The 25,948-nt window shown below is 36.5% G+C and overlaps 4 protein-coding genes and 1 pseudogene across 5 annotated transcripts; all 5 read right to left on the bottom strand.

Moving 5' to 3' along the window:
• Nucleotides 1-4,981: 4,981 nt before the first annotated feature.
• LOC133857758 (protein NEN4) lies at nt 4,982-7,553 on the bottom strand. 2 transcript variants are annotated; one of them, XM_062293095.1, is made up of 5 exons: nt 6,857-7,553; nt 6,601-6,647; nt 6,066-6,129; nt 5,558-5,722; nt 4,982-5,427 (listed from the first exon to the last, which is right to left on the bottom strand). In XM_062293095.1, the coding sequence occupies exons 1-5, from the start codon at nt 7,307-7,309 to the stop codon at nt 5,338-5,340; spliced, it is 819 nt and encodes a 272-aa protein (XP_062149079.1). In that variant the 5' UTR covers nt 7,310-7,553; the 3' UTR covers nt 4,982-5,337. The 2 variants fall into 2 exon arrangements, with proteins under 2 accessions (XP_062149079.1, XP_062149078.1); XM_062293094.1 differs by having other exon boundaries at nt 4,985-5,427; nt 5,543-5,722; nt 6,857-7,522.
• Nucleotides 7,554-9,117: 1,564 nt separating this feature from the next.
• LOC133857426 (bifunctional aspartate aminotransferase and glutamate/aspartate-prephenate aminotransferase) lies at nt 9,118-14,338 on the bottom strand. Its single transcript, XM_062292692.1, has 10 exons — nt 14,126-14,338; nt 13,802-14,039; nt 13,613-13,706; nt 13,406-13,509; nt 12,300-12,548; nt 12,082-12,195; nt 11,826-11,909; nt 10,069-10,239; nt 9,837-9,950; nt 9,118-9,583 (listed from the first exon to the last, which is right to left on the bottom strand). Exons 1-10 carry the CDS (start codon nt 14,260-14,262, stop codon nt 9,443-9,445), a joined length of 1,446 nt encoding a protein of 481 aa, XP_062148676.1. The 5' UTR covers nt 14,263-14,338; the 3' UTR covers nt 9,118-9,442.
• Nucleotides 14,339-15,152: 814 nt separating this feature from the next.
• LOC133856790 (uncharacterized) lies at nt 15,153-22,084 on the bottom strand. Its single transcript, XM_062291838.1, has 3 exons — nt 22,004-22,084; nt 15,695-16,056; nt 15,153-15,582 (listed from the first exon to the last, which is right to left on the bottom strand). Exons 1-3 carry the CDS (start codon nt 22,082-22,084, stop codon nt 15,153-15,155), a joined length of 873 nt encoding a protein of 290 aa, XP_062147822.1.
• A 1-nt stretch (nt 22,085) lies between these two features.
• On the bottom strand, nt 22,086-22,710 carry LOC133856789 (protein EXORDIUM-like 5; annotated as a pseudogene).
• An 888-nt stretch (nt 22,711-23,598) lies between these two features.
• LOC133857582 (uncharacterized) lies at nt 23,599-25,173 on the bottom strand. Its single transcript, XM_062292850.1, has one exon. It carries the CDS (start codon nt 25,049-25,051, stop codon nt 23,969-23,971), a length of 1,083 nt encoding a protein of 360 aa, XP_062148834.1. The 5' UTR covers nt 25,052-25,173; the 3' UTR covers nt 23,599-23,968.
• Nucleotides 25,174-25,948: the final 775 nt, after the last annotated feature.

Genomic DNA, 25,948 nt, shown 5'->3' with positions numbered 1-25,948 from the left:
GGGAGGCGCTCGGGAAATTGTTGATGCTTTGGGGAAAGTATACGAATGTTGTGGAAGATACAGGAGCATTATTGCTGACACCAAAAAGCTACTTACGTACTTTCAGTCTTCGACAGTCAAACATGTTAGAGGAGTAGTATCAGATTCCCAACCATTTTTGTTAAATTTAGGGAATAAAATTACTTTTTGCTTCCCTATAAAAAAAAAATCTCACAATAGATTCCCTTATCTTTCACTATATCAATTAAATACTCTTTTTTACTCTTATTTTATTATTTTTTCTCTTTCCTACTTTTATCTTTTTATTCATTTCTTTTCTTCTCTCTTCCTCTTCCCTTTTCTCTTCCATAACCGAATACTTTCTTTGGACTCATCACAAATGGAGGTTCCAAAAATGGATGAAGCCCTCAAGGTCTTGAACTCCTCTCTTTCTCTTATCAAATGACGTCTCAAAATTCTCAACCAATCGCCGACTCGAAATTGGTTTGTTTCCATTCTCTTCTCCCCTAAAACTGTTTTTCTCATTTTGATTTTCCTTTCTTTCTTTTTTTTTTTCTTTTTTTTTTTTTTTTTCCTTTAAGCTCCCCACTACTCTGATCATCATCTTTTTTCAGTTTTAAGGCTCAATTTCGGTTATGGGTATTAAAAGTTTTGGTTTGTCAAAGGATGAGATTTGCTCCAGAAAATTCTTGTTTCCCACGCAGAGAGACACCCAGAACTTGCTCCAGAATTCCAAAATCAAGTTCCTCAACCAAGTGCAGGGCCCACCAACCCCCTCTTGGCCGACAGTGGCCTCTTCGCTGGTGTACTTTTCGATGTGGTCGATGCCATGCATCCCGCCTTTCTCTCCCTCTTTGCGAGAACCAAAGGAAAGGAGAGAAACTCAGAACGAAGAAGAAGAAACGTGACAGAGGCATCAGAGGGGAGAGAATATTTATGAATATAATAATGGATTTTGTGTCTACAGTGACGCCCTATGTATTGGGAGTTACTATAGATTCCCATCCAAATTATCTAAATATAGGGCATCTGCTGTGGGAGATTTTTTGGTGTTTTTCATAAAAATTTTCCCTAAATATAGGAAAGAGAACCAATATAGGGAGACTGCTGCTAGTGCTCTTAGGAGAGAAGGAAACAGAGATCCCCATTAGCTTGCCAAGTTGGTTGTTTCCAGACATCTGATCCATGTATGGGTTGACTTGTATCCCAGTGGTATCTCGGGAATTGTATGTGTGAAACAATGAGTTTTTCTATTAATATATGACAATTAAGATCACCTTAAAAGAAAGAGAAAAAAAAAAGAGAAAGAAAAAATCTAATCACTCTATCTATATTTTGAATGAAACTAAATATATATATACACATAGAAACTTCTTTGCACCCATTAGCTTGCATTTACGTCTAACGGGCAACGAATTATGGGATTTTTTTTTCACTTCAAATTAAATAAATTTTATGATCAAAATTTAAAATTAGTGCATATAATGATGTACATCATGATATTAATGTCAATATGTATTTTTAAAAAATAAAATAATATAACATTATATACACTATTAAATATACTAACTTTAAATCATGATGCACTACTATAAAATAAATATTATCTATTTTAAAAGAAATGGAGAGGTGCTATGCGTGAAAACCACATTTTGGATTAGTGGTCCATGAATTGCTGGCTTGTTATTGGGGTCAACGGAAGGTATTTTGTATTAAAGAAAGAAAGAAAGAAAGAAGAACTCAGAAAAGAAAGCGTCTAGATTCAATGTATTTGAGCCTTATTTCACTTTATTGCTTTAGTGGGCGGGCGAACCGCATATACATGTGAGCTAGCTAGCTAGCTTATTGCTTAGGAAAGGCTTTTCCACTTTGTTTGAATTTCAACCATTAATTAGCACATGATACTCTAAGCCTAAGGTTGTGGGTTTGGGTGACATGAAGAGGTGGATGGATGTCTTAAATCGATCCCAAGTTAATTCGTCAAAATTAACAAAAATAAAGAAAGAAAGCTAATATATATAATTAAGAACACGAATGGAAGTGATTATTCTTGAAATTAATTCAGCTTTATTTGTGACACACATTAATTCAATGTTTGCCGCCTAGCTAGCTAGCTAGGGCATATATACCATAAAAGTATGAATTTTTATTGGTTAATTGATCAGCATTTCCTAGAGAGAATACATGTACACGTAACAGCAGCTTCTAGGATCACATATTATAATGTTTGCTTGCTTAATTGTGTGTTGTTCTTTCCCTTGTAATACATACTGGAAATATATATATATATATATATATATTAAACATGGATATTAGTTATAAGAGAAAGGTACACATGCACTCTCTAACTAACACTTAATTTGCAATGTACGATTAAAAATTGCATCAGTGTCTTTTAAACTATAAAATAATTTGCAATGTACCCCAAATGATAAAAATGCCCCAACTCCCAAGCATTATTTTTTACACACAAAAAAAAAAAAAAAAAAAAAAAAAAAAAAAAAAAAAGAGAAATGCTAGAGGTATTAAATCTTTAACCAAGCTAAGAGATGGGTATCAAGATGATGTGGAGCTTATTCATTAGAGTCTTTGGAGATGATCGAAACAATTAATAAAAATAAATGCTACGGGTACTAATGAATAAGTTCCACATCATTTTGGTACACATTTTTTAGTAAAAGATTTATACTTTTCTTAGTTATAATTTAGTTGTAAATTTTAATGCTCCATATGATGAAGTCGGCATGTGATCACGTGGATATATGCCTATTTGTTTTGGTGCAGAATCTTCCAAATTTAAAACCAAAGTAATTAAGATGAACATAATTAAGGTACTGTGTTACAAAGTAACTTTTCTTAATTAAGACGCTATTTTTTTCACTAATTTTGTTCAATTGATGTGCATTGGGCTATAGCAAATACACATCTAGAACATAATGGAGCTCAAAAAAATTTCTGATGTTTGGTTGCCTTTTTGTACAAAACGAAATGTAAGCAGAATACAAGCTAGCTAGTAGATTCTATTTGCGTTTGAGTTCTTTTTCTGCAGAAAAATGGAACCAAACTATCACAAAATTTAAAACATAAGGCCTTGAGAGAGATAGTACGTACATAGATGAGAGAAATTTTTCATTATTGAAAACTGGCAATGAGTGGGCTATTTTGACCTTCGACACCAATTAACAGGTACTTAATTTGACAGACTATTCATATTTATAAGAATAATGATTTACTACTACCCAAAAATATTATTTTTTACCACCTTATCTATGTGGCAAGGTAGTTCCCCACTAGACAAGGTGATGAAAAGTGGTATTTTTAGGTGGTGGTGAATCATTACGCTATTTATAATTAACGGTTATTTAATTATGACCGTTAAATCATAATTGTTAATAGAGAAAAATCATATTTAGACCCTATATTTTTATCTTATTTTAATTTAGTCCTTAGGTTTCTAATTTCAAGAAGATTGTCCTAGGTTTTACCTAGATTTTAAATAAGTCCCTCTATTACTTTTTCGTAAAAAATGAATAGTTTGTCGTATGTCATGTGTGTTTCAATTAACACGCTAGCATTCATATCATCACTTAATATTTCATTGTTGTATCATTGAGCCTCAAATCATTCATAATAAATAAATAATAAATAAATAATAGAAATAAATAAAAAAAGGCACAGACAAAACAAAAAAACAAAAAGCTAGCGTGTTAAATGAAACACACATAACGAATAAAAAATAATTAACTTTGACGGTAAAGTGATAAAGGAACTAATTTAAAATTTGAGTAAAACTTAAGGACCTTATTTTTAAATTTAAAAACCTAAGGACTAAATTTAAATCAAATGAAAACTTAAGGGTTAAATATGATTTTCCCCTTGTTAATAATGATTACTTTATTTCAACCGTTAAGTCAAACTTAATTTAATATTACAGTTGACATAACTAACGATCAAGTAAATCCAACGGTTAGACCTTACTTAAAAGCATATGACGATCTAGATCCAATCACCAAATCGTACAATCATAATCGTCCAAAAATTAACGATTATAATTTGATCACTCTGAGCTCTGATGCTTCGTACGCCATCAAGGTAGCCCTATAGCCACACACATGCGCGTATTTTAGAGCATACATCCAAGCATTATTCTAAAATAATAGCTAATTGGTGTGAGTTGGCATTATCCATTTTAAATGAAATGGATGCTATCTATTTTATGGTTAGGATTTAAAGTTAACATATCTAATAGTGTATATGATTTCACATTATTTTAAATTTTAAAAGACGTGTTAATATTGACTTTATATACTAACTTCAAATCCTAACCTTTTATTTAAAATAAATAGTATTCATTTCATTTATTCTCATTTGGGATTCTCTTCTTTCAAGACTCAATAAATGCCTTCCATTGTGAAATGTTCTCAAAATAAAAACATATATGCATTCATACTTATACTAATTTTGAACATAAAAATGTTGGGATACTATAACTTTTACTCAAAGTACTATATTTTAAAATAATTAAACTGTTATACCCATGTGACCGTCCATAATTTACTTTATTCTATCATAACACTATTTTAATGAACGAACTTATCTATATGTTAGTTTTACATTCACACAAAATTGTTTACTGTTTTAGGGTGACATTAATGTACGTAACTTTCTCTTCTTTTTTTCTCAATATTTTGGATTTTATTTTTTTAACCACAATTGAGCCTTAATTAAAAATCACTGACTAACCATTCTACCAAGCCTTAAAAAGATTTTTTCTTGTTAAACAAAACTTAATTAATTAACATTATACTATTGTTAATTGGGGCCTTATTCCATTAATTAGGAGCCCATTAGGTGGCCGCCTAATTGGCCAAGCCAATTATGGACTTCAAAGTCAGGTTTATAAGAGAACATTCTAATTAATAATATGAACTTTTTTGGAATTAAAGAATATTACGGTGGATTAAAGTCGTACTATTACAAGTTAGGAACATAAACGTATACGTACAAACGGAACCAAGTGGCATCCGGATAAGAACAATTGCTTTAAAAAGAATAAACTAATTAATTAATCAATTAATTTAAGAATATACAAATGAATTGGTTTTTTTTTGTACAGCATCCACGTGCATTCTCTTCAATTTGCATGGAATGGCCATGGAGTCAAATCGAAGGACGACGTGGAGGCATTCAAAACGAGCCCTTATTTTCCACCGTTGTCAGTCTTTTACGTGTAATTCTTGTTGTCTCAAATCACATACGACGTCGTCGGACGGACATATATATATACATATATATGCAGATGCGAAACTGGCCGGCGATCGACCACCTTCCTCTGACTCATCGGAGCAGCGTATGAGAATGCCTGAGGAGGTTGTTAAGGGGTTTTCCTTGGGCTTTACACAAGAGATCCCTCACTGTTTCTGTCATCTGTTTTCGTGACAATATATATTCATATTAATTATTAATTATATACATACGATTAATTAACCATGAACAATATATACGAAAAGTAATTAAGTATATATAACTAAAAGTTTAAAACCTTTCCCAAACTTGCCCTTGTATAGGGAACTGTTCTCTGATATCCAGAAGAAGTCGGGGGAGATTTCCGGCTACTTATTTCTTCTCTGGATGGCAATTTTCCAGTATTTGATCGACTTCGCGTCATAATTGTGGGAGAGCCTTGCCACTTGCCATGCAATACGCTGGGGAGACTTGATTCCTAATTCCAAAACATTAATGTTGTATCAAATATTTGCATCTTCACAAAAAAATTGTTGCATTTGTTAGAATATATTTAGAATAAATAATTATATTTACCCTATTTCTTAATTTGTGTAGGTTGATTTTATTCTGTAATATTGTCTATTAATTCTTTGATTGTATTTTCTAGTTTAACTGGCCCTATTCAACTATAAATAGGCCATTTTTATACACAGTTTAATTCATATAGAAATGCAGACTTCAATTCAGTCATATATTCTCTAATTATTAATTTTAACAGCATTAATTAGTTGAAAAATTTTAGGAGACTAGAAGATATAATTTGGAGATTAAATGCATACCAAGAAGAGCACTGTTGCACAATGCTTGAGGACCTCCAAGTTCATTCGAACATCGTCTAGGCTTCTGTTTAATTAACATATATAGTCGTTAATTAAAACCATGATTATGATGTTATGTAAACCAATTAGGACTCAGAATTATCTTAAGACTTAGTTTAAACTTGCGATTTTGCATATTAGAAGAAGTAATGCTACATATCACCTTTGTGTTTTCTTTCTGTCCTCTCAAAATTGATGTAGCTCTTAAAATTACCATTGAATTTATGATAGACCACTATTGATTTTATATCAAATAGTGATTTTAAGAGCCACATCAATTTTGGGGGGACACAAAGATAATATTTAGTATTACTCTCTTTTTAAAACAAAATTATATTTTGAAAAAGTGAAAACATTTAGCTGCGTTTTTAAAAATCGTGTTATCAAATAATACGTTTTGAAATCACTATTTTTAAAATCGCACGTTTGAAACCGCAAAGTTAAACGGATCGACGTACTCTAAGTATCTAAATGATCGAAGAGACGAACTCCATACCTGTGCTTTTGCTGCCCAAGCCCAAAGTAAGCAGCCAACGTTGCCATCTAACAACAATAGATTGATCAGGTCAATAATATTATTGCCTGCTCTTGTATATATATATACTAAAATCCCCCAAGTAATTAATGTAGACTTAATAAAGAAAACATATTGTTAATTATATAAAGTCCAAGCTAGATAGAACATGCACCAATCGTTTCATCTGCAAATTAAACCTAGCTAGCTAGCTCCATAATATTTGCTACGTACATACCTTCATATTGCCGGCTCTTCTCCCAAACTTGTCGGTTAAGACCCCTAAAGAATCGATCATCCCAACGGGCAATGGGGCAGGCCGACCAATATCAGCAAAGGCCTCCTTAATGCGAATGCAGTCGAATCTTTGGATGTTGTGTCCTGCCCAAACCCTACCATTCAGAATACTGAAGATCTTGTCAGCAACTTCTTCGAAAGCCGGCGCATTTGCAACAACAGCCCTTGTTATCCCATCACATCTTCCCGACCTCAACGAGACAACAGACAAATCTTTTGGTCTTATGAGCGTGCTGTAGCTCTCCATCTCAACAAGTTTCTTCGGGCAAACAACAATTGCTCCGAACTCCAATACCCAGAAACGTTTCCTACCTCTGTTGGGCACCGTCGTTTCCAAGTCGAAGAACACAATCTCTGCTGCTGTGCTTTCTTTGCCTGAATTGGACGCCTCCATTTCAAAAGGTTTTTGCTTGTGTTCAACATGATTGACATCATGTGTTTAAATGGGTGAAGTGAGAAAGGAGGAGAAGAAGAGAATTCTTGTTGAGATTGATTTTCTTGTAGTTCAAGTCATTAGTTTTAGGCTTTGGATAAGCCAAGGGTACTGCTCCTTGGCATCTTGAGGATGTTCTGTGCAAAGCAATTCCAGGTAGATTGGAATATTATAAAGAACAAGGATTATCTTTCTGCTCTTTCAATGCTGAAGGAGAGAAAACTTTTGGATCGACGAAACCTTTGAAAAAGTTTCCAGCTTTCTTCACCAATTACGTGATGATTAATGGAGGTGTTGAAAGATTTGAAGCAAAGTCTCCTAGACAGGAATATTCCCAACCATCTTGCGTAAACTAAATATGTTTACCATCAAAACAAGGCACATTGCAGCCCCTCAATATTTGGGGCTCATGACTTCCACGGAATTGTAAAACGTATGTCACAGAAATTGCTGCTCCTAAATTACTAATAAAAATTTTGTAAAGAAACAAATCTTTGAACGCAAGGAAATTAGAGTATTAAAAACAAACGTATGGGCTTAATTTCGGCAATAATATTAATTGACTTTTGGCAATAATATATATTAACTGACTTTTGGCAATAAAACACGGTCTAGTCTAGGGTGTTTTTTTTTTTCAAAAAAAAAAAAAAATTATTTATTTTTATTCAATATGGGGCAAAAGGTTACAAAAAAAATAAAATAAAATAAAAAAATAAAATAAAAAAAAGGAAAAGAAAGAAAGAAAAAGAAAAAAGGGTGGGCTCCCAACAACTTGTAATGCAAACGACGGATTTCAACATCTTGGGCTGAAAACGAAGAAATGGGCCATACAAGACAATTTGTGATGCAAAATACAAAGAAGCCAGTTAGGGAGGTTTTCTGTAACGACAACCAGAGAAGGTGAAAACCGCAGGAAGGAAAACACTGTAAAAGCCGAATCTAGACCCAAAGATGAGGAATTCCATATCTTTGTCTCACAGAGTGGTGCCCGAATGGTGGATCGCAAAGAACAAAGGTTTCTTTTGTCTCCACAACGAAAAAGTTGGACACATTATATAATGGAGACAATAACCCACAGGGACAGAAAAAAATAATAACATGCAACAACCAAAAAACTAACGATTTGTTGCTCTAGTGGTAGAGGAAAAAGGTAGGGAAGCCCGTGAGACCCACGAGCTACGCACAGGGAAGAGGAGTGAGGGGTGAAGAGGGAAGGCAAGGGATGACGGGAGTGGGGGCGCTGGGGGGGTGGAAGTTAAATGACAGATTTAAATTGAAGAAGTCCAGATCTGCCGTCCATAGGTGGCGCGTGGGTTTCACTCGTAAGGAGGCCAGAGAGGACGAAGATAAATCAAGCTGGTGGTGGTGTAGGCAGTGAAGCTGTAGATTGGAAAAGCTAATCAACAATACAAGGAGATAAAGAGAGAAAACAGCAAGAGTTAAGAGGGAAAACAGGGAGTGAGGAGGATGCAAGGGCCAAAGCCCATCCTCCACCCTAGGTGCTCATGTTGGAGGCGGAGTTTCAGAGAGGAGGCTTTCTAGCATGCAAGAAGTAAACAGAGCTTCTCTCTCTAGCTAGCATAGTTATTCTTGGACATAGATTTATTCTAATCATAATTCCTAACAAAAGTGAAATTAGTTGATGGATATCTCCACTCATACCAGAAATTTGAATTCATGTCCCGCTTAATTAGAATTGAAGGCTTTAAGCGATGGTGGTTGTATATCTGCCAGCATGTAACAATTACTCCAGTGATCTTTCACGGATCAAAAAGAACAATACCCTTGTTACAAATGTACTACTTTTTGCTAAAAACCCAACACCACTAGTGTTGGCTTTAGTAGCACATATAATGATTTGATACAGAACTTCGTTATACAAAGGAAATTAAATGTCATGTCCAAGTTTGTCCTCCGTCTACACTTACCATCACATACACAGCCAATGCTGGCAGACAAAGAGCCAAACAAACCAGATGACCAAACTTATCTCTTTTTTTTTTTATTCTTTTTTTTCCAAATAATTATTGCAATACATTTTGGAGCCCAAGACAGGAACAACAAATCTTGGCTGTGGCATCGGAATTCTCTACATCAAACAGGGACAGCAGGCCTGAGTGAGACAAGTGCTTTCTTAATTCTCTCCACAGCTGCCTTAAGGGTTGTGAGGGATGCTGCATATGAGATCCGGATGCAGGTGTCATCCCCAAATGCATCCCCTGGGACTAGCGCAACCTGTAAATACACAGCCATTACCCAACTAGGAAGAATGAACGGCCCCATATACCTTTTACTCCCCTTAAACTCCAGATAGAGCCAAAATGTAGTTCACACCAAATCAGCATTTCAGACAAGAAATTATCCAGAGATTTTCCATGTAATGGCATGACACAATTTTAATCCCTTCCCAATTACTTCTAAGAGGAGTACTAAAATTAAAAACTTTTGAGAATGGAAAATTCCTTCAACAGCATTTCATGAAGCATACCTGACCCTTGTCCAAAAGATATCGGCAGAGGGACTCAGAATTCTCAATTTTACCAAATCCCTCGGCCTCACCTCCATAGTAAGAGCTGAAATCAATGAAGAGATAGAAAGCTCCCTGCAAGTGTTGAATATGTGATGATCAGGGAAAAAAGAAAAAGAAAAGGGGAAAGTACAATCATCAGCATAAAAAACAAATTATGCATTAAAAAAGAAAAAAAACAAATTCTTAGTACCTGGGGTTCTGATATCCTGACACCCTCCAGTTGTCCAAAGCTTTTAACCAAGAAATCCCGACGTTCCCTGAATGCTTTTACCATGGTAGAAACAGCTTCCCCACCAGCATAACCAAGTCCTAGTGCTGCAACCCCCGCTTTCTGTGATATGCTACTGGCACCTGAAGTGGACTGGAATAAAATACACTACAATCAGCTGGAGCTTACATTCTATATTAAAAGTAACATGGATTGGAATTCCCATCCACTGTCCACTGATAAAGGCAGGTTGAAATGTTTAAAATATCTACTTCCATTACAGGTTTAATTTAATTACTTTTCTGATTGAGTTCAGAAGTTATAACTAATTAACAATCACCATTTTAAATATGTGAAGTTGGCAACCCTGAAATGTAACTTCTGCTTGTAACCTCTTAGCAGTTTCAACTACAACTTTAACACCTTTTAAGACTATCATCCTTTCTTTTTAAGAAGTTTATACTATCTTCATTTAAGTTCCTCATTTTGTCACATGGTGTTTATATTGTATTTCTCCCCAACACAGGCGTATGATATTACACCCTCCATAGTTACTTCTAATTCAGCCTCTGCATTTTAACTCTGTGCATAGCATTTTCCTCATTCTTACCCTACTTGCTGGGGTATATGAGAAAGGAAGATGCAAAATAAGCCATGCTTTACAATCCCTGGTCAAAGATATCAATAAATTTCTAAACAGTAGGTACAACTTTAATTTTTTACATACGTAATTCAAATCTTTTGGTCCTTGTCACTTTGCTTTTTTACATGCTCCTCTAAGATCTCATTGTATTTGAGTACTATAGTATATCTGGATCTCAAGACCCAGTAAAATATGTTACTTTGCACGCCAAATCATGTCTTCCATTCAGGACATGATCTTCCTAGGTATACTTTTTATGCACACCAAATAATTCAGAAATATTTTCAAGAAGTTTAAATTTAGAGAAATGCTACATATACTCCCAAATGCTCACTCCTTAACGTGACAGTGAAAATCATCATTGGATGCTACATGTACTTTAATTTGTTATTTCATCAAATAGTGCTTTTCACTGCCACGTCAGAGAGTGAACACTTGAGATTATGTGTAGCACTCCTCTTATATTTAACACATTACCAAATTTCAACATTTGCAAGTATTGATCAAGGAACAAACTCTGAATTAACAAACTTAAGCATACTCAAACCAGATTCCTTTCAATATCCCGAAATGAACCCCAAAGCCTACCTAATAACTCAATCAGCTAATTGCTCAACATGATTTACTTGTCCATATTTTGAAACCAATCAAAAAAACTTTGATGTGCCATGCATTCAAAGTGTTCTGTCAAACCTTTGCACAAGATCAGTATATGACTGCAGCAAGCAGTCCTCAATACCCAATCTACAGAAACTCTTAAGAATATGACCATAATTTCTGACAGTAATTTGGATCAAACTGTCAACATAATCCACCTAGTCAACCTGAGAAGAATGGGAGACTATCTGGCCTAGAATATTCTATTGAAGGTCAAAGGCAATGGTGGAGAACAGGACAAAAGAGTCACAAAAAACTAGTGGTTCCAAATCAGGTATAGAAGCTAAAATATAATATATTCTCGTTGCAATAATCATTACAAGTAACTTGATTCTTGTAAACCGATTACTTATGGCAAAGTAGAAAAGAAATCAACGGAATGAATGATTCATAGAACTTGGTCCGCAGAAATATGCAGATTATTAAAGATATAATATACCTGACTCTGAATCTTTCCACATGCCGCAATAAAATGTTTTGGACCAGCAATATATCCAAGCCGCCAACCGGTCATTGCAAAGGCCTACAAAGTCCCACAACATTAAATGTTAATTCAAAGAATAAGGCCTACCACTTTATGTATGAAAATACATCAATACCACGGTTAAATATGGAGGAGCCAATTGATAGAAGAGAAAGAGTGTATGAAATTAATCAACGGAGACCAATATGAATATACAGTGGCATTGACTTGCCTTAGAAAATCCATTGACCGTTAGAGTCCTCTCCCACATGCCTGGCAAAGAAGCAAAGCTCGTATGAGTTGCTGGAGCATAAATTATGTGTTCATATATTTCATCAGACAGCACCTGAAGAGGGAAAAAAAAAAAAGCATCAGAAAATCCAAGATTGAAATGTTAGCAACATTGAAAATATTCAAGTTCTGTCTTTAGTTTCAGGTCGGGTATTGTACCAAAAGCCGGGGATGCTTTGCCACAACTTGAGCAATCTCTTCCAGCAATCTCTTGGGGTAAACAGATCCTGTTGGGTTGGATGGAGAACAAAGAATCAGCACTCTTGACTTTTCTGTGATTTTGGATTCAAGGACCTTCGGATCCAAAAGAAAATTTTCGGAGATGCTCGTCGGAAGAATCACAGGTGTTGCATCAGACAGTCTTGCCATCTCTGGGTAACTCACCCAGAATGGAGCTGGAATTATAACCTGAAAAATTAATGCTGCTTGGTAAATGCACACAACCTTCACATTTAGAAGTATTTCAATGTTCCAATAATCAGCAGCTCTTTACATTAAAACTTTGCATATTCAACACGTATAGACACCATAGGATCACCAAAAACCTCATAGCTTCCAGAGGAAGCAAAAGAGAGAGAAAAAAATCCCCGCAGCAACCAATCTACAGAAACTTTAACTTAACACCCTAAACAACAACACATCAGGAAAAAGAGAAAATCCCTTCAGCAACCAATCTTTGTAATCTGTAAAGAACAGCCTAAACAACTTATCAAAAAAAAAAAAAAGAACAGCCTAAACAAGCTATTTCCTCCTTTAACACAGCATGCACGAGACTAGAGCTATCCACATTTAGGAGAATTAAGACTTTAACAGAGTCTCCTATTGTACTTTTGAAGTCCACCATCAGGCCATCTGTGCCACCAGCTATATGTGTAACAAAGAGAACTTTCCAAAGTTCTTTTCTTTTCCCTTTCTGACAGCAACTCTACCAAATCTCTTAAAACTTTGATATGCTTTGTGAAACCAGATAGTCGTCTGCAACAAATTTGTCTCACCCTCTTCTTTTTAAGTCTTCCAAGCTCAAATTTTTCAGTCATTGAACTCTCACTCAGCAATAACCCTATGTTAAAGTGGGTTATTGAGTAGCTTTCCAACTAGTAATTTGGTCTGATTAAACTGACAGCTAAATAAGTATAAAAATAAATAAACATCCCTAAGACAATCTTGTACCAACTGTACATCACAAAGCACTTCCAATATAATTACACAACAAACAGCCATATATTTGATGTAAAACTATCAATGAAAAGCATAAAGCGCTGCACCTCATCTCCGGGTGAACAAACTGCAAGCAGGGCTTGAAGAATGCACTGCTTGGCCCCGTTGCTGACCACAATCTGATCAGGCGTGTAAGAAATCCCATTCTCCTCTGCAACAAAACAAACCCAATTGTCCGTCAGATTCCCATCTCACAAATTCACCCACCACATAAACACAACTCTCAAGCGGCACAAAATATAGGAAGCACCAACCCTTCAGCTTATGACAAATTGCTTGGCGGATCTCCACAGTCCCCGCATTTGGAGTGTACCTCGTGTAACCCTCTCGAATCGCGTTTATCCCAGCCTAGATTAATGTAAAACACTTCAGGTTAAAAAAATAAATAAATAAATACAAAACAGAAAAAGATTAGATTCAAAAGGCTAAAAAAGGAAAATTACTTCTGCAATCGGAGCTGGGGTATCGAAATCGGGCTCTCCCGCGGCTAACCGGATAACGGGGACGCCAGCTTGGGCGAGAGCCGTGGCCTGGTCGGTGATGGCCACAGTCTTGGAAGGCTTTACGGAGTTAACTCTGGGGCTAAGAGAGAGATCAACTTCCATTGCGTCTAAGCGACTCTCTGCCCTCACTACCGCACTTACTCTAGGGGATTTTACCTGCCTTGTGCCCTCCAAAGACCTACCAAAACACAACCGGACAGATCAGAGAAAGAAAGGAAATGATTTCAGAGAAATAGAGAGAAGTGGTTCGATTCGATGACATACCTGAGAGGGAGGGTGCGAGGATGAGAGGCAAAAGATACGGATCTGAAACTGAGGTCTGAAGTCGAGTGGAGTCCGAGGGACTGGCCTCTCAGACTCAGACGAGGAATGGCCGAGGAACTGTGCAACGAGTTAGCCATGAAAAGGACTGGCAGGTGTTGGATTCTGCTCGGATTGACACCCAAGAGGAGAAATGCTGCAGAGTTTTGAAAACAGGGGGATTTAAGTGTACGCGCGAGTGCGGGTTGGTGGGAAGAGAACAAGTTGGGGGGGTTGGTGAAGTTGGATGGTGTGGACTATCACAGGAGCCGTCCGCACCCATGACTTGGCCCTCTGCTGATTGTTGAATTTTAACACGTGCGTGAGAGAATCAAAATCAAACCGTACTGATTGGTTTAGATTTCCAATTACGTTTGCCATTGTACAATGTATCTGAGGAGCTGCGAAGCTGTGAATCTTTTTTCTTTTTCTTTTTCTTTTTCTTTTTCTTTTTTTTTTTTGGCGCGGGCGCTTGAAAGGCGTGTATACCTAATTGGGGTAGTTGGTGACAATTACAAATTCCCTCTTCCTTTCTCTCTTCCTTTTATATAAAGCATCTCTTTTTCCTTTTTTTTTCTTTTTTCCGAACATGTAGCATCAGCTATCATATATAATTAAGAAAGCCCAAAGGCCATAACAAAGAAAAGGAGATCAAGACTCCCTACACCTTAAGCCAGATTTAGAAAATCTGGCTTAGAAACAATAGAGAAAGATCCCATTAAACAACTTTAGGATCTAGAAAACCTCTTCCCTAGAGACAATATCAAAGATACATGAAAGAATATCTTCTAACCAAACATCATCACATAAATTAGCAGCTGCAGATTTTGCAAGTGTATGGACTGCCTCATTTAAAGCTCTAGACACGTGAACAAAATAATAAGATATGAGATAGAGCACCTCTTGTTTAATTCCTTCAGTAAAAATGGTCACTTCTAGAAAGATAGGGAGGATTAGAGTTTACCTGCCTTATGACATTCAAAGCATTTCCTTAAAAGATCACGTTAAAAAAACCAACTTTCGAGCTAAAAGAGACAGCATAAGAAGTTGCCATTAACTCTGCAGTGTGAGCATCAATAAGCATGGATTTGGACAATCTTTTTGCTCCCAACATGTTCCCCATACAGTCCCTAGCAATCACGCCCAACCCCACCAAACCAGTGTTCTTGTTGATAGCCGCATCAAAGTTAATTTTGATAATGCCTTCCTGAGGTTTCATCCAGTAAGGGGAGACCCGAACGTCAACCTCTTGGGGCTGATTTGCCTCTACATCACCTTTGAGGTAGTGTTTGAAGTCATCCACCACAGCAATAGCATTTGCATAAGTCTTGGTTGGATGTTCAGAAACACCCGCAAAAATCATCGCATTTCGCCTTAGCCAAATCCGCCTAGTAATAGTTGCCAAATAGTCCATCTCATCCCTGTTGAACCGGCCCATGCAAAGTTGAAAGATTAAAAGAATGTTCAACAAAAGCACATTTCTGGAAAATAGAATGGCCTGCATTCCACACATCTTTTGCTACTGGACAGAACCAAATTGCATAGGTTGTAGTTTTCTCTTCTAGATTACACCATGGACATTTGCCATCAACAATCACCCTTCTTCTAAGAAGATTCTTCCTGGTGAGGAGAATATCATTGCATGCGCACCACAAGAACATTTTAATTGGATTTGGAACTTGAAGGTTCCAAAGAGAGCGCCAAACATCGGTGCCCTTCTCAACTTGCGAGGTTTGACCTCTACCTCTTTTTATAATTTCTAGGCCTAAATAGTAAGCACTCCTTACAGAAAAATTCTCATTTTTGGTACCTAACCAAATGAGGTGATTCGATGGCAAGTTCGGGCTAGGAGGGATTGAGCCTATCACTCTAGCCTCTTCTAAATTGAAGATGACCTGCAACATAGGCACATTCTAGCATTTAGATTCCCTATCAATTAGAGTCTGCACCCGGTTTTCTTCTAAAGCAAAGCTGGATAAGACTGAACTGTGTAAGTGATAGGAGTGGGGATCTATCTATCCCCCCAAATATTAATGCTTGCATCATTACCAACGCTCCAAACAAGGCCCTGTTGCAATAAATCTTGAGCTGAAAAAATGCTTCTCCATGCATAGGAAGGGTGTCTGCCTAAGGATGCCTCTAAGAAAAACGAATTTGGAAAATACTTAGCGCTTAGGATGCTGCCTGTGAGAGAACTGGGGTTTTGGCAAATTTTCCATCCCTGCTTGGCAAGAAGGACTTTATTGAAACAATGGAGATCCCGAAAGCCTAAGCCTCCAATTCTTGTGATATAAAATACTCAAATTATTATTTCATTGTTAACCTTTTTTCAAATTATTAATTGTGTTAATTTTTCTCTTATATTATCAAAATAATGTTAATGTTCCCCTCAAGGTCAATAAAAAGATAAAAATAGCCTTAAAAAAGTTTCAAGAAAAAAAAAAAAAAATCTTTACAAAATTGAAAAAAAAAATATTAAAAACCAAAAAAAAAAAACGAATTTTTTTTTTAAAAGAATTTTTTTAAAAAAAGAAAAAAGAAATAAAAAATGATCACCTTGGTTCATCATTTTCGTTTTTTTTTTTGTTTTTTTTTTTTATAAAAAAAAAATCAGTTTTTAGAAGAAAAAAAATTTAAAAAACCCAAAACAAAAAATTCAAAAACAAAAAATTGTCTTTTTATTTTATTTTTTAGATTTTTTTTATGGTTTTAGTTTTTTGTTTTAATTTTAAGATTTTTTTTTTTAAAAAAAAAATTTATGAGGGGTATTTTTGTCATTAGAGGTATATTGACATTAATTTGATAGTTTAGGATTGAGATCGACATAATTGGTTGTTTGAGAGGGGGGTGTACTTTTCCCTATAAAATATCTTATTTAAAAAAAAGAAGACTTTTTTTAAAATATATATATATATATATATATATATATATATATATATATATATATATATATATATATATATATATATATATATATATATATATAAACTAACAAATTAATTATTCTCTTTCACTATTTCTTTAAAATGTTATTTTTCATTCTTTTTATATTATATTATTACCAATGTGACCTCTTAAAGAGGGAGAGAAAAAAAGAGGGAAAGAAAGAAGAAGAGAGAAAAACATATTAAAAAAAATAATAATAATCTAGTGCATTACAATGAATAACAAAAGATTGCTATTTACTGTAACACCAAATGTATTTTAAGTAGGCTGAAATTGAAAAATGAGCAGTATTAACTAGATTCAGCTGATATTGGCATTTAACTTAGTCTGCTAGAGATGGTCTTAGATGGGATTGAGATCTCCATTAATTTGAACAACAAATTGCTAGCAAACTAGTATTTTGAATAGTACCTTGCGAAAGAGTTGTTGAAGTCAAATTGGTTGAAAAAGTGAATTTCATATCAACTCTCGTACATGGCTTGTCCAAATTGCTTGGGGATTAGTTGGTGAGGTTGCTGCTTGATCAGGTTCTTGGCTACCTACCCTACATTTGTCGTGGGTTATAACGTTAAATCCATGTAATTTGCTCCTTAATCATCAGTCCTCAACACATGCGTTGAAGAGTTGGTCGTGTTTTTTCTTGACGTAATGATTTTTTTTTTTTTTTTTTTTTTTTTTTGGGCCCAGGAGCACTTTAACTAGTCCTCTTGGAGTTTGCTGTCTGCCCAAGTCAAGGCTTAATATTTTGGGGGTTTTACCGTTTTAGGCGGTTATCACCACCACCGGCCCACTACGCCACCTTCTTTAAAAAAAATTATTTTTATTTTTTGGTAAATGGAACCAGCAGCGTCCACGGACCACGCCTATAAAATTGTATGCAGACAATCTTTACACTTGAAAACCTAAAAAAAAATAAAAATAAAAATTATTTCTTTAGAAGTAATTTGTGTTTTATTTTTTTGGAAGTGCTTGTAAAAATAATTTCGTTTTTTAATGAAGAATTTTGTGATTTATTTTCGAAAAACAATGATAATGGCTGAAGTCGCGTCTAAGAACTTGTTTGAATAACTAACATTATAAAATAGTTTTTAAGATTTGAGAAGACAAAATTGATTTTGAAAACTTTGCCGACCCTACCCACTTTTTTTATTTTTTATTTTTTATTTTATCAATGAATTAGATTATATATTCAAATTTGATTTATCATTAAATTTAAAATTTTGTTCAAACTCAAGCTTGACTTGTTCTCGATTTCCTTGTTCCAACGTCAATAAGACAGACAGTGAATGGGAGTTTGCACTTTACAGAGCAATAATAGGAACGCCACTGATGTTGGTCAAAACTCAAAGGTAGTATTAACATCGGATAAAGAAGATGGTGCCACCGGTAATGGTAAGAGGTTGAACGGACTTGAGGAAACATAAAACATTTTTTTTTTTAATAAAATAATAATAAAGGAAGTTTAAATGCTACCCAAAATCACTTTAGCTTCCCTTTGACTTTCTCTTATTTAGGCAACACCAAAGAAGTTCATTGCATGTGAATTTTTAAGAGTTTTTTCTACATTTAAAAACGACAATAGAATTCAGGGAGTCTAATGCTAGTGCTGCCGGAAGCTCTAAATACTAGCACAAGCTTTTTGTTTATCTTGTTCTTGTTCTTCTTTTGAGCTCACGACCTACCAAATTAAAAAAGAAAAGAAAAAGAAAAACAACTTACCATAATTAAGTAACAATTTATAGGAGTGAGAATTTCCCAAAAAAGTCTACAACTACAAGCGTCAATCATCTTGATGGAGTACTTTCATAATCTTTTTATTATATCCAACAGTATTCAGCAATTTCAAATTACTACTCTGCATAGATTCTAAGTGAGGCCCATATATATTACCATGTTCTAAACAGTCCTGAATTCCAAAAGTCATGGGGTTAATGCACTTTATTTGGTTCTAGGAGTGGGCATCAGTTCGATAAGCGGTTAATTCAGTTGGTTAACCGACTTTTGTTAGAATGCAGTCGATGAATTTATTTCAGTTAAGTCAGTTAAATGGTTAATAAACGGTCGGTTTAAGTCGGTTAAATGGTTAATAGGCGGTCGATTAAGTCGGTAAAGCGGTTAATAGGTGGCCGGTTAAGTCGGTAAAGCGGTTAATAGGTAGTTGGTTAAATCGGTTAATATGGGTAATGAAACGACGTCGTTTTGATTTTTTTTAAAAGAATAAAATAGGATCAAACGTTTCATTCTTACTAAAACGACCTTGTTTTGTTTTATATTGATTCGGTTAATCGGTCAGAATAAAAGGCGGTTTGATTTGGTTCGGTTACTGCTTAAAAGGCTGTTCGATTCGGTTATCGAATCGGCTTTCGGAATAAAATTTTATACCGACTACCAAACCGAAAATTAGGCGGTAAGCGGTCGATGACAGTTCAGTTCGATAAGCGGTCGGTAAGCAATAGGCGGATAATTCACCCACCCCTATCTGGTTCATTTATTCATTTGTCTAAAGAAATCAAATATTACCTGTTCTATCTCAGCCATCACAGTCAACTACTTCTTTGTATCTAGACTAAGCAAATTAAAGTCGGTTAAAAAAAGAAAAGAAAAGAAAAAGAAAACCTAAATATTGTAAAATCAAATAACAAAAAAATCAACATAATGGTGTTAAAGATTACGATATGTATATATTGGTATGACATATGCATTATGACAGCCTAAACATCTATTCGAGTCCCTTCACAACCAGAAGAGTCATTGCCAATGTTTGCAAAAACATCTTGGCATCAGTAATTGATGTCAAATTCAAGATAAAATAGAAACCTGTACTAGTTTGAATCATTCTATGGATGTTTCATCTCAAGAAAAGGCATCTAGAACACTATCGCAATTGCAAGTTAATCGGTATCTCTTCCTTCTCAAACATAAAGTTTAATCCAAGACCCAGCAGACAACTTGATCCTTCAACGTTCTGTGTAGTAAACATGCTAGATGTCAATGTGCTCAAAGCAGGGGGCACCTGGTATCTCATTTTATATCATTCTGAATATTACAAGAACCATTCGCATAAGCTTTTTTTTTTATCAGATCTGAGATTAATAGTGCTTTCATCTTACTAGTGCATTGAAGAGCATAAATACAAGAAATACGATGATATGCGATACATAGAAAATTTCTGCAGCCCAAAGTCCGCAAGAGAGAAATAGGTTGAGGAGGTTGATCAACCCTGTAATTATTCGTCCATAAAATGGATGTCTCCCAGGGACAATCTCTTGGACTTCAATCTCTCTCTCTCTCTCTTTTCTTTTCTTTTCTTTCTTTCTTTCTTTCTTTTTATTTTTTATTTTTTTATTTTTTTATTTTTTTTATTTATCAAATTTAGGTATTATTACCTGGGCTTTCAATGGGTCTGGATTTCAATCCAAGATCATCCTTGAGGCTGTTCAAACAGACGCAGGTCGACTAAATGGTATTCCCATAGAATTGGGATTATGACCCACACCCAGTATCAGATACTGCAGTTGATCCATCAAAAGCCTTCGTGAGAGCACGATAGCAAAACGACTAGGCCCATATCTATACTATGGCCCACTAAATTCCCTCTATTGGCAATGGGCCGATGAAGGGAGCTCTTGGGGAATTTAGATAAACAAATCGAATTGAAACCCTAAGGCATGCCTTTTCTACCCTCAATGAGCTTGAAAGAGACTCTTGCTACAGGCATAATCGGTCTTTCCTGTATTTAGGACTCAGGCTATGGATCCTCTTTTCAATATTTAAAAGGCCTCTTCAAGCCAATGAAGTACACACAGATGTGTCAAACTATGTGAGCGTAACGGCTATCTAAGGCTCAATCCGTTCCTTGTTCTACCGTGCAATACCTTTCTAGTGCTGGCCACAAGCTACTTTGCTACACAGAAGGAGAAAAGACAAATTCAACACAAAAATGCAACATTTTACAACATAAAACACTGCCATGATAGAGACACTATGTGTCCACGTAAACATCTACTGAGTCCCTTCATAACAAGCCATGTCACCACCATTGTTTGCTGGTCAACTGCATTTGATGCCAAATACAGCCGACAGAGAAAAATTGGAAGATTTTCAATAATTCTATGAGGTTCCTTTCCAGGAAAATGCATCTAAATCCCGATAGCTATTGTAAGTTACTCATAAATCTCTCCCCCCTTCATACATAAAGATAAACCTTAAACCTAAATGTAGTAGAGAGTAAAAAAGCGAAAAGAAAAAACAAAGATAAAAGCGACATCCATACAAAAACTATCTTCTGCAATAAATCCAATGGAAAATATAATAAATAGTATAAATTACACATTCCCCCCTTGAAATACCATTCTATTTGCAATCCCCTTCTAAAATTTATGTCGCATGACTTGGCCTCTTAATTTGACAAATTTGTTTCAATGCCCCCTACCGTCTAAATCAAACATTAATTCGGATGGAAATTTTAACATGGTTGTTGTAAGTGCTTACTGGAACTATGAAATGACTAGATTATGCTTGATCTTTTTTGGAGTTGTGAAACGACCAATAAAAAGACCAATACATATGCCAATCAAGTGGTTGAAGAATGTGTCATGCTAACCATACCTCCACTCCCACATCCCCATTCGACAGCAACAATGCCCCGGGCCCACCACCCACCATGTAAGCTATCACTCTCTTGTAACTTTGAATTTAATTATATAATTTTAAAAGCACACTCCTTTTTAGCCACTCTTCCCAATATCCAAAACCCCTAAGATCAACAAGCCTTATCGCTTAGCCTTAGCGTGGCCTTCCTCACTCTCACCCTCTCCCTCTCTCCCAAACCACACCAACGCCCTCATCTATTTTCGCCTATGTGAATCATGGCATGGTATCCATTGCTCTGCCAACCTGCATCATTGCTCTCTCCCTCCCTTCTTCAACTTCCATGAGCCCTTCAACTCTCTCACCCTGCTCAACGAGTTCTGTCATCTCAACATCCCCAACAAACCACCTCAATGATGCCATTTCTCCCATCACCCATTTCACCAACCTCTGGCTATTGCTTGGTAAAATTGCCAAACCAGGAACAGGGGAGGGTGTAGCTGACCATGGATGAGAAGGTGTAGTGAAAGCCATAGACAGCATGGAGAAACTCATGGTAGCAGCGACGTCCTAGAGGTGGGCACGAGGTAGACATCATTCCTGTGGTCAATGGGGAAAGGAGCAACCCTGACAGTGGAGATGACCTATTGGAGCTGATGCATTTCAGGTGGGTCCCATGAGAGAGTTTGAGCTCAGCATACTCACCAACGATGAAGAAGATGTGGAAATCATTGGTGCTGGTCTGATCGGCGACTCGGCATAGTGTTAGAGAGTGCGCCACCAGGATGAGACCAAGGGGAATGGGGTAGCAGCGGGGAGTCTTTGACGAGAAGTTTCTAGGAAGGGGTGCAGAAATCATAGTAGATGAGATAGAGGTCGCTGAGGGAGGAGGAGAGAACAAAACCATATGGTATGTGGTTTTGGAGGTAGATGAGGTTGGAGGAGCCCTTGAATTTATCTGAGGATAAGAGTGTTCTTTTTGGTGGGAGTTTTGGGAGACCCAATTGAGATTTTTTATTTCATTTTTATTTTTCTTGAGTTTGATTGGTTATATATCTGTGATTAATTCGGTTTATCTGGATTAATGATCTGTTTGGTTTCCAAGAAAGTTTAAGAAACGAAAAAGAAATTCAAATATTTTATTTAGATTTTCATTCCAGTAATTTTTCTTTTTTCGATTAGATGATAGTTGAAGAGAGGCTTTGGCCAGGATTGGGTGTTCCAACATCACTTGAAACCCCCTGGAGGAGTAATTTGTTCATTTCACATTGTCAGTTGGCACATGCAGTGCACGAGTTACAATTTCCATCCAATTCAACGGCTGATTTAGACAAAAGGAAACATTTAAAAAAGTTCTTCCAAATTTTGGAATCAATTGGTATGATTTAAAATTTACAGGGGTTTACAAGCAGATTTCTAGTTTGAGGAACAAGAGTGGTAGGGAGGAAGTATAGTTTATCCCGAAAAATATATCCATCTAAATGCGCCAACCATAGTTCACGAGAAAACCATACAGTTTGAAATATATACTAGAACTATAAACTGCAATAATGGAAAAGAACAAAGGCAAAAGTCATGTTATTCATAGAAAACATGCCCCAACGCAACATTGGTACCACATGTTCCCTAAATAGAGGAGATGAATATACCACAGATTCTGGCATAAATCAAGGTTTCTGGGATATAAGGCAACAACCTTGTAGATCAGCTTATCTTATCACGGTTCATTCCTCCCCTATGAAACAAGGAACCTTCTTCCAAATAATTAGCAATGGAATTTTTTGGCCACTCAACAGGTAGAGGCAGTTAATAGGGTATCACCAATTTGGACCATCAAATCAAAGCTCAACAAATTGATTGAATCAACATAAGACACAAGTTCTAGTTTATCCACACATCCCTACAAGCTAAAAGCATAACATATACCGAAACACCAATCAGTTCAATACATAATTTGGAAATTTGGGCCAAATAAGGCCTTACAAGAATAATTCTACGATCCACATCTAGCTGATTGAAACCAATTCAGCACTTGAAGTGACAAACACTAATATTATCCTATATTTAAGAAATTAGCCACTCTAGCTCTGTGTAACATGAGAAATTCCATAACAAAGACCCGGATGAAAGATTCGACCAGAAAATACATTGAACCCAAGGTTTTAGTACCAATTCCATAGTTATATACAAATTATCCAAACAATGTGAGTGTAATGCATGCTTAAAAACAAACTCAAACGGCAAAGGCATGCAAACGAGAAATAAGTACCTCTAAATCCGAGTGCAGGTCGTATCAAAGTCATCGGGGGCAACCCGAGAGATCCAATTACTGAGCGTCCTCTTGGTATCGGAGTGATTAACATAAGCCAACTCATACATGCTACACAGATTGACGACGAGCGTTTCGTTGAGCGCCACGGTGGGCACCCTCTCGAGCGCATTCTCCAGCACCTTGATCGAATCCGGCAAGTCCCTCAAGTACATCAAGCAGAGCGCCTTGTTGTTGATGGCCACCGCGTCCATGGGGTCCCTCTCAATGCACTCCTCCAACTCCCTCACCGCCGACACGTAGTCCTTCCCTACCATGTACACCATTGCCTTGTTCCTACCGATCAGGTTCTTGAACTCGATCTCGCTCAGTAGCCCCTCACAATTGCCCTCCTTCATCAACGCCTCGACGCGATTGAACGAGCTCTTTGCGCTCTCCAAATCCCCAATCTGCATCTGAATGTACCCGAGCTTCGACCACAATATAGGGTTTGAGAAATCGGATTTGAGCAAATGGTGCATCAGATCCAAGCACACAGAGAACTCTTTGTTCCCCAAATGGTGTCCGATTATCGCGTTGATCACAAGAACCTCCCTCTTCTTCCAGATATTCACGGAAACGCCATCCTTCTCTTTCACTTTGGAGCGAACGAAATCGAGGAGGATATAGAAGCGGTCGAGGCCGAGCTGGCGTTGACCGAGTTTGACTGGGATGAGCGCGAGGAGCCACCGGAGGGAGAAGGGCACCATGGAACCGGACCGGTTGGGGTAGAGGGAGGGGTAGGATTGGTATTGGTAGTGGGATCCGTCGAGTTCCTCGAGGGAGTCGAGCTCGGCGGAGGCGTCGTTGAAACGGCGCAGTTTGGCGAGAGCGAGGACGTGGAAGGAGAGGTAGGTGAGGTGCTCGTGGGGCTTGCGGAGGAGCGAGAGGGCGCGCGCGCCCGCGACCTTGTCGAGGATAGTGCGCCACGAGCCGCGGGCCGCCAGGTCCTGGAGCGAGCTCAGGTCGTGGGCCAGGTCGTCCATGGTGCCGAACTCGTTGGTTAGGGGATCGGAGGGCGGGTCATAATCCGACTCCGGGTCCATGCTAGAATGCACCGGGGGTGATAGGGAGAACAGATCGGAGATTGGTTAAGACTACAATCGACGGGGATTCTTCCGGCGTGTGATTGTTATGGCATAGTTTTCAGTGAAGAGAGTGGACGAGCTGTGAAGAAGTTATGGGCAGATGGGTGGCCCAGCCCATCCTAAAAACTTATCCGGTTTGGACTTCTGAGTAAGGCCATAGGTCCAGGTTTTGAGCCAGCTTGGGCCTAATTTATAAAAGCTATTTTACCCCCTAACCGGCTAAACGTCTCTTTTTTTGTTCACCCTAAAATGTATTTTTATTGGATTTGGTTTTGATGTTGTAAACAAAAACTGCGGCCAATTTTACTTAGTTTTTCTCATGGTTTAGATTTAATTTTTAGTTTTTTTTTTTTTTTTTTTTTTTTTTTTAATTTTATTTTATGAGAGAGAATAAAATTATATCTAAACCGTTAAAAAAGCTATAACATATTTTGTTGTATTTTTTTTAACAGCACTTAAGCCAAATCTATTTTCATTTACTAGCATTTTTACCTTGCACCAAACATTGAAAAAAGTTTTTTTTTTTTAAAGGATAAAAAAAAAATTTGCTTTGATTCATTGAATATCACTAAGTTGTATATTAAGGTGATAAAATTTAAACCAATCAATAAAAATAATGGTTATGATTTTAAAATTTTCATATGTTATAGAAAAAAATAGAGGATTTTGATCCAAATTTTCTATTTTTAATGCCTTATTTTTGGCCAAGAAAATTAAAACTCATCTAAAAAATTAAAAGTTCGTTTAAGTTTGCGATTTGAAAATAGTAATTTTAAATATGCGATTTAAAAACGTGATTTTTAAAAACTTAGTTAAGCATTTGACAAACTCATAGTTTGACCTTTAAAATCGCAA

The sequence above is a fragment of the Alnus glutinosa genome, chromosome 14, assembly GCF_958979055.1.
Source record: "Alnus glutinosa chromosome 14, dhAlnGlut1.1, whole genome shotgun sequence".
Taxonomy (NCBI): Eukaryota; Viridiplantae; Streptophyta; class Magnoliopsida; order Fagales; family Betulaceae; genus Alnus; species Alnus glutinosa.
This window is presented reverse-complemented; position numbering and strand designations above follow the sequence as displayed.

Bases quoted from the DNA above. Each gene is read 5' to 3' on its own strand.
- LOC133857758 (XM_062293094.1), bottom strand. From the start codon at position 7,309: ATGGAGGCGTCCAATTCAGGCAAAGAAAGCACAGCAGCAGAGATTGTG. The intron at 5,723-6,065 runs GTATGCATTTAA...TTTTGGAATTAG, and splicing joins GTGCAACAGTGCTCTTCTTG to GAATCAAGTCTCCCCAGCGT. The intron at 5,428-5,542 runs GTTTTAAACTTT...TCACGAAAACAG, and splicing joins CAAGGGCAAGTTTGGGAAAG to ATGACAGAAACAGTGAGGGA.
- LOC133856790 (XM_062291838.1), bottom strand. From the start codon at position 22,084: ATGACAGAACTCGTTGAGCAGGGTGAGAGAGTTGAAGGGCTCATGGAA. The intron at 16,057-22,003 runs GTTGGCAGAGCA...CCTATGTTGCAG, and splicing joins GGGAGAGAGCAATGATGCAG to GTCATCTTCAATTTAGAAGA. The intron at 15,583-15,694 runs GTTCTGTCCAGT...CCGGTTCAACAG, and splicing joins ACTACAACCTATGCAATTTG to GGATGAGATGGACTATTTGG.
- LOC133857582 (XM_062292850.1), bottom strand. From the start codon at position 25,051: ATGGACCCGGAGTCGGATTATGACCCGCCCTCCGATCCCCTAACCAAC.
- LOC133857426 (XM_062292692.1), bottom strand. From the start codon at position 14,262: ATGGCTAACTCGTTGCACAGTTCCTCGGCCATTCCTCGTCTGAGTCTG. The intron at 13,707-13,801 runs GTAATTTTCCTT...ACATTAATCTAG, and splicing joins CCCCAGCTCCGATTGCAGAA to GCTGGGATAAACGCGATTCG. The intron at 12,196-12,299 runs GTACAATACCCG...TTCCCTCTTCAG, and splicing joins CAAAGCATCCCCGGCTTTTG to GTGCTGTCTGATGAAATATA.